The sequence below is a fragment of the Oncorhynchus mykiss genome, chromosome 18, assembly GCF_057628025.1.
Source record: "Oncorhynchus mykiss isolate SJ-2025 chromosome 18, ASM5762802v1, whole genome shotgun sequence".
Taxonomy (NCBI): Eukaryota; Metazoa; Chordata; class Actinopteri; order Salmoniformes; family Salmonidae; genus Oncorhynchus; species Oncorhynchus mykiss.
The window spans coordinates 23,266,918-23,274,990 of record NC_143039.1 but is presented as its reverse complement, the minus strand read 5'-3'; the positions used below and the strand labels follow the sequence as shown (position 1 = coordinate 23,274,990).

The window sequence follows — 8,073 nt, the reverse complement described above, 5'->3', positions numbered from 1 at the left end:
TTCCCGAGTGGCGCAGCGGTCTAAGGCACTGCATCTCAGTGCTAGAGGCGTCACTACAGACTCTGGTTTGATTCCAGGCTGTATCACGAATGGCCGTGATTAGGAGTTCTATAGAGCGGCGCACATTTGGCCCAGCGTCGTCCGGGGATAGGGTTTTGCCAGGGTAGGCCGTCATTGTAAATAATAATTTGTTCTTAACTGACTTGCCTAGTTAAATAATATCATTGTCTACCGCCACCTGTTGGGAGGAAACTAGAAATACAATCATTCACTTGAGAACTATCTTTAATTAGATGTTTATAAAAAGCTAACTGGAATCTATTCGTATATGTTTTTTATAAGGCAATCGTTAAAGTTTTAGAAAGTTTTTGCGCACCTTTCGTACGTCATCATGATGGAAAAGCGGAAGCGGAAACAACTATTTGGCACAGTGTTTGCAAATCTTCTGGTGTGAGCATCAACGTCAATTAATTAACTTCTTTACTCCCTAAAATGGCTCTTGAATCAAGAATCACACAAGAAGAGATTCGAAAAATCCCCGAAAAGCCTATCGACCGAGAAAAGGTAAGCTATAAGCGTTTTATCTTCGCTTGGTTTGTGAGACAGCAATTCGTTAACGTAACGTTAGCTAGCATTAACGAGCCTGCTGTGCTAGCAAACGCCGCTGCACTGCTTGAACTGTGCAACTGACTCACACTTAACTCAACTAATTGGTTGTAGTTCTGTAAGTGGCTATACGGGCATTTCATATTTTTTCCTGCTACCACATTTTCTAGGAGACTAGCCACGTGCCTGTCTAACCAGATAACTAACGTTAACTGTTTGTGTGTCTATAGACGTGTCCTCTTCTGCTGCGGGTATTTACGACCAACGGTGGCAGGCATCACAGAGGGGACGAATTCGCACGAGGACAAGTCCCTTCAAGTGAGCTGCAAATCTACACATGGTAAGAATATATAAATGGTTGGCTGCACCTAGGGTCTAGAGCGTTGGGCCAGTAATCCAAAGATTGCTAGATCGAATCCCCAAGAAGACAAGGAAATAATCTGTAGTTTGCCCCTGAACAAGGCAGTTAACCCACTGTTCCTAGACCGTAATTGTAAATTAGAATTTGTTCTTAACTGACGTACCTAGATAAATAAAGATTTTTAAAAAATGTGATAGCCAGTGCCACAATACCTTTGAGCTAATATTCTATAAGAGGTGTATGAACTCAAGGAGTAAAAAATGTGGTACTGACATTCTGCTCTGCCCAAGTTGAGCACTGGTGGTAGTGTTGTGTGTATTATACAGGGTACCATGGCTACATAATTTATCACCACAATAATCAAAACTATGTTGTGTCCTTCTCCTGAAGGATGGATGCCTCGCTAAAAGAGCTGACCAGCCTTGTGAAGGAGGTGTACCCTGAAGCTCGGAAGAAAGGAACACACTTTGGTTTCGCCATCGTTTATCCTGAGCCCAAAAGAAATGGCTACAGGTTAGTATATTACTCTCCGGCCCTAGCTTAAAGGTAGAGTCAGCGATATGACAGAGGCACAAAGTAAACAGTAGTGGGTCAGTTTTGGCAACAACTAAGAGCGTTGAAGCGCAAGTCTCAACTTCTCTGCTGTTTTGGTCCCATGGCTATCACGCTGTGTCAGCGTGATGTGAACCCATTCACATCTGCAGATACTGTGAGAGCGAAGTTTTGCATCTTGCACATCTCAATATCTGTGGTGCTGCTGGCAATGTCATATCGTTGGGTCTACCTTCAGGGCAACTGGGCTGTTGTAAATTGAAGTCACGCTGTGCTCTATAATCTTGGACACAGGGTGTGCACGGTTTTGTTCCAGTCCAGTGCTAACACACCAGGGTTTCTGTTAGGAAAATGTGGCGGTGGACAACGTGACCGGGAAGATTTGAGAATGTGTCCATATGGCAGAGGCTGGTGATCTCGTTTTAGTAGACTTTTAAATTCAATTATATTTTAATTTACATTTTTATGATTAACCACTTCACAATGATTTTGAGAAACAAAACCGTTATTGAAATGAAACTGGTCCAAGAACATGAGTATCTGAAAATATAACTAGCAGGCAGAACGATAGAAATGGTAGGATAAATTGTAAGCTTCCCCAACTTGATACTCACGAGCTGCCTATGAAGCCTTTATAAAATAATTGCCTCCACGTTTCCATGGTCGGATTTTGCCTATAGGCTACTTTGAAGCAAGGTAAGACATGTCTCATAATATTAAATCAAATATTCAGGTTTCAAACAATTAAGTATTTAAAAAACAAAATACATACTGCCTCCAGCTCACATTGTAAAGTGGTGGATGTCACGCTGATAGCTTGTTGGCCTGCACTTTCATAGTGAATGGGAGGCGTGCTTCAATTACCAGTTGAAAAATAAAAATGGTAGCTCTCTTTAATCGTGTACCAAAACTGTTAACATGCAATTGCATTTAGAAATTGTTGTGCATTGAATGGGCTGATAAATCACATGTTTTACTCCAGCAGTAACCAGTTGAGCTGCAGGAGAAATCCCGCTTAAAATAGGCTGTGTATGCATGTGTGATAGTTGTATTGGATAAGTAAGATACACAATGAATAACAAATACACACAGGACAACTTGAATTCCACTAAATTATTCAAATGAACCTATAGACTGATAAGCATCTCAGTCAAATGTATTTCCATCCACTGGTCTTAACATCAATGATTAAAAAGTAATATTTTGCAACTGGATTTTACATTTTTTTTTGGCTGGCAACATTTATTTATTGGCTTCATTTTTTTTTCTAGCTAAAAGCTGGCATTAGCTGGCTACTGGAACTCTGTAACACACCTGACTTAATTAAAGTGAGACTCAGCGACATGTTGTCACGAGCAGCAGGATGAACCGCAGGTTTTTCAGATGAGTGCAGTGCAAGACGTTGCACTGGCAAAAAAATATCTGCGTAGGTGCACTTCATGCCACTGCATTACTGACTTATTCTAAAATGGATTCAACATCCCATAATGATATAGAAAATCAGGTTTTATTTGTTTATTTGAAAAAAAGAGGAAAAATATGTGTATATACTTTACAGAAGTATTCAGACCCTTTACTCAGTACTAGGTTGAAGCACCTATGGCAGCGACTACAGCATCAAGTCTTCTTGGGTATGATGCTACAAGCTTGGCACACCTGTATTTGGGGCGTTTCTCCCATTCTTCTCTGCAGATCCTCTTAAGCTCCGTCAGGTTGTATGGGGAGCGTCACTGCACAATTATTCACAGGTCTCTCCAGAGATGTTCGATCAAGTTCAAGTCCGGAATCTGGCTGGGCCACTCAAGTACATTCATAGACTCATAGACTCCAATGCAGTCACTCCTGCATTGTCTAGGCTGTGTGCTACGGGTCGTTGTCCTTTTGGAAGGTGAACCTTCGCCCCAGTCTGAGGTCGTGTGCTTTGGAGCAGGTTTTCATCAAGGATCTCTCTGTACTTTGCTCCGTTCATCTTTCCCTTAATCCTGACAAGTCTCCCAGTCCCTGCTGCTGAAAAACAACCCCACAGCATGATGCTGCCAAGTTTCCTCCAGATGTGAGTCTTGGCATTCAGGCCAAAGAGTTCAATCTTTGTTTCATCAGACCAGAATCTTATTTCTCATGGTGTGATAGTCCTTTAGGTGCCTTTTGGGAAACTCCAAGTGGACTGTCATGTGCTTTTTTACTGCGTGGCGGCTTCCGTCTGGCCATTCTACTATAAAGGCCTGATTGGTGGAGTGCTGCAGATGGGTGATTTTCTGGAAGGTTCTCCCATCTCCACAGAGGAACTCTGGAGCTCTGTCGGTGACCATCGGGTTCTTGGTCACCTCCCTAACCAAGGCCCTTCTCCCCCAATTTCTCTGTTTGACCGGGAGGCCAGCTCAAGGAAGAGTCTTGGTGGTTCCAAACTTATTTCATTTAATAATGATGGAGGCCACTGTGTTCTTGGCTATCTTCAATGCTGCAGAAATGTTTGATACCCTTCCCCAGATCTGTGCCTCGACACAATCCTGTCTCGGAGCTCTACGGACAATTCCTTTCGAGCTGGTTTGGTTTTTGCTCTGACATGCACTGTCAACTGTGGGACATTTTTATATAGACAGGTGTGCCTTTCCAAATCATGTGCAATCAATTGATTTTACCACAGGTGGACGCCAATCAAGTTGTAAAATCTCAAGGATGATCAATAGGAACAGGATGCACCTGAGCTCAATTTCAAGGCTCATAGCAAATGATCTGAATACTTATGTAAATAGGGGATTTAAAAAAAAATGTTTTAAAAAAATAGCAAAAATCTTTTTAAAAAACAACTTGTTTTCGCTTTGTCATTATGGGGTTTTGTGTGTTGATTGAAAACAATTAATTTAATACATTTTAGAATAAGGCTGTAACATATAAACATTTTTGAGAATGTCAAGGAGTCTGAATACATTCTGAATGCTCTGTAGTTGTTGCGGAAGTCGGCCTGACATTGCTGTTTGCTTTGTGCATTGCTGACTACCTTAAATCAACAGCTTGGTGGTCAGTGGATTAGGTAAATCGTCTGTTTGCCTTTTTAAAAGTATTTAAACATGGCCTCAGTTGTTTGATTGGATGATGTCATTATGAAAGTACTGTTGTCTCACCCACGGTCTCTATGGTTACAGAGTGAAAGACATCGGCAACACTGTGTCAGGCAGGAAGGGGGAAAATGACTCCATGACGCTACAGTCGCAGCGCTTCCAGATAGGAGACTACCTGGACATAGCCATCACACCACCCAACAGAGCCCCCCCACTTAACCCACGCATGGGCATGGGGAGGCCCTTCTGAACGCATCCACACCTGAACATAATAACCATCATATCACAAAACCCAAACCCACCTCTAAACATACATAAAGCCTTTCTGATCACACTGACTGACTCTTACCATCTCTCAGGAGACTACCGTGACTTTCAATAGGGCCATCCTTCAGATTTCACTGTCCCCCACATACATGCTTTTTTGGGGGCCTTTTTATTTTCTGATAGATCATACTTATCAGACATGCATGTTCATTTTTTACCCTCTTGTCTCCCATCTTGGATAATGTGAAATAAAGTTGCCGTCTTTCGTCTTAAAACAATTTCTGTCATTCCTTTTTATAACAATACCAGCAGAAAGAGTGTTTGTGTAGTGCCTTGTCTGGTGTAGTTGGGGTTGTTGCAATGTCATAATGGTTCCTATAGGGGGCAGCATTAATACACAAATACCGTTAACCCAGTCTAGACCCCTTCCCACTAGAACAGAGGAAGCCATCTGGGGCCTTGTTTCCTTTCATCCCAGCTCATCTGTTTCCAAAGGCTTCTCTTGGAATGTTTCTTTTTTTTTCAATATACTTTTTGTCCCCCCCCCCCCTTTGTGAAGAGTGATGTAATAAAGCTGTTGGCATGGTGATTACTAGACCCCTTATTTCTGGAATCCAGCCGTAATGAGGACGGAACATCAGGGCTGGCGAGCGCATCACAGATATGATGGATCCCTGTGGTCCTGCAGAACCAAACCTGTACTGTCATCTAGACCAGGGAATCCCTCTGCCATCTGCTCATCTGGCTTGGATCCAGTTATTGAATCGGATGTTTTATATTGATGAATGTCTCTTATACTTCACTTAGGAGAGACCTTATAGACATCAGTTGCCAGTAATTCTATATCTATGATTGACTCTACCAATAAGGATAGCCATTTTAATGTTCTGGGCCTATAGCTACAAAGTGTCTCAGAGTGCTGATCTAGGATCCGTTTGGTCTTTTAGATCATAATTTAAATATATGGACAGGTCCTAGATCAGCACTGCTACTCTGAATTGCTTTGTGGACATGGGACCAGGTCTTGAATTCTGATGTAGCTTAAAAAAATGATTGTGTAAAAAAAGTGACAATGGCTTTCTTTCTAATATAATAATCCTCAGTGGGTTTGAAGACGTGTTTTGAAACCTGCTCCTGTCTCTGTGTTCTAAGGTCTGCGATGATTGATAATGCATCACTGCTAATGTTGTCAGTCATTAATTCACATTAGACACTGCTATCATTGGATGCAGCAGACTGAGAAAAGGTTATGACACCATTGAGGGTTTTATTAGAGATGAATATTTGCACATATTAAATAAGAATCAAGTATGACATCAAAACATGGCCATATAGGGTGTTTACAGCTGTGTCCCCTGAGGGACAATAATGTTTTTCTTATCTTACATCTCTCGTATCTGCATAAGGCATCCCAATTTGTTTGTGGTGGTTGTCAACATTGTCTATGTGGCAACACATGCCTTGCAGTGTAAGTTGATGCATATTTCCTGAAGATATTCATCTGAGGCTAAGCGGTTTTGATGTGACTTTCCCATTTCATTCCTCCAATGGTTTCTACAGGGAACAGACACAAAACAGTGACACGCTGACCACTGAATCACCCACAGTCAGGAGCGTTGTAGTATAATGCTTCTAGGTTAGGCTAATTTACAGCATCGTTGATCTATTGATTCTCAGATATACTGGAAGAACCTCGGAATAGGTTGTCATGTCAGATCAGTGGTCCAGTCACTGGGGTTATTGAGCCAACTATATACTGTAATAGCGTAATGGGTATTGTGTCTCTGAAATGAGAAGAGACATCACAGAGAATAACACAACAGACTGACGCTTCAGTGGCAATTTGCTTTAATGACAACGGACATTTGAATCAGAGGAGCAAACCACTTTTCATCAGAGCAAATATGGGCTGAGTTATTCCACCTGAGCTACGCAGAGAGGCCACGGTGGGCATTCAGAGTAAATGGGAAGAGATGTAAAGACAAGCCCATGTTTTAGGGAGAGAGCGTTTTCTCTCTGCCTGCACGCCCTTCCGGTTCATTCATTCGACACGCTGCTGTCAGACGGGTGTGTGAAGGGGGGGAAACCTGTTTATTCTCCGAGAGCAATCGCTAGGTTTATTTATAGTTGGCCCCCAACTGGGTGTGTGGCACTTGGAGAAATTGCCAATTAAGGAGCAAGCACACCAATGATTGTGGGACTGCATTGGTGAGACAGACACAGCTGCGACGATGGACAGGATGGATAGAAAGGAGTAGAACATGAATGAAGAAATGAAGCAGCACTCACACACCAAGTCCCTTTGCCAATTAAATGAATGGTTTTAATATCAGTGAGTATCCTAGATTAGATTAGAATTGCAGATGATATGATATTAACAGGCACGTGCACTCTTGATTCAGCCACATCCATCATATTACATATGCAACAGTGTGCTCATGCCAAGATGTGTGTGTGTTTATTTTCTATCTCTGACTTGATGGTGTACTCAGCCCAGTAGCCACTCAGTCGTAGCTGAGCACTGTCCAACGGGCTAATTGAGATGAATAGTTATTTCCCTGTGTGCAGTGGTGCTACCAGTCCAGTAGGGCTGGGTGACTACAGAGTTATCGACAGAGTTTGGCTTGCCTTTGGCCATTATTGTTTTCAACCAAAAACCCTTGTTGATATCAAAATGGACAAAATCTAATACCATTGTATTTTAACATTATTATGACGTACACTAAGTATACAAAATATTAAAGATGCACTATGCAGAAATCGCTCCGGCATTTCTTTGTTGCTAAAATTTGAATAGTTAGCCTAATTTCAGTTTGTGTGAAAAAACAAGCAAGAATAGTGTAGATAATCATTGTAACACCAAAAACGCTGTGAAATATCTTTCCCATAACATGATTATAGTATTTTCAGCTATTTGAAGCTGGTGTATAAAAACATAAAAGACACAAACACAAAACTTAAGAATGGGAAGCATATAAATAGTGCACATAGAACAGATACACCGCTTCTTAGACTTGCTTACAATGACAGATCTATAACACAAAAAGTTACATATTGCAGCTTTAAGAACGCCTTCCTAATATTGAGTTGTCCAGACCTGTGCCTGGGTGCATCTTCTACTGGCAGCCTCTTCAGCCACCCACTCTGGTCTGAGTCACAGACCATGGCATCAGCCTGGCAAGACGACCTTGAACTTACCCTGGAGGCTCATGGGACAGGGACCAGTGT

At 41.9% G+C, this 8,073-nt stretch overlaps 1 protein-coding gene across 1 annotated transcript; it reads left to right on the top strand.

The window, feature by feature from the left end:
- The first annotated feature begins 466 nt into the window (after positions 1 to 466).
- Positions 467 to 5,120, top strand: LOC110495638 (histone deacetylase complex subunit SAP18). The gene is made up of 4 exons (XM_021570975.3): positions 467 to 564; positions 837 to 946; positions 1,358 to 1,480; positions 4,663 to 5,120. Exons 1-4 carry the CDS (start codon positions 493 to 495, stop codon positions 4,826 to 4,828), a joined length of 471 nt encoding a protein of 156 aa, XP_021426650.1. The 5' UTR covers positions 467 to 492; the 3' UTR covers positions 4,829 to 5,120.
- Positions 5,121 to 8,073: the final 2,953 nt, after the last annotated feature.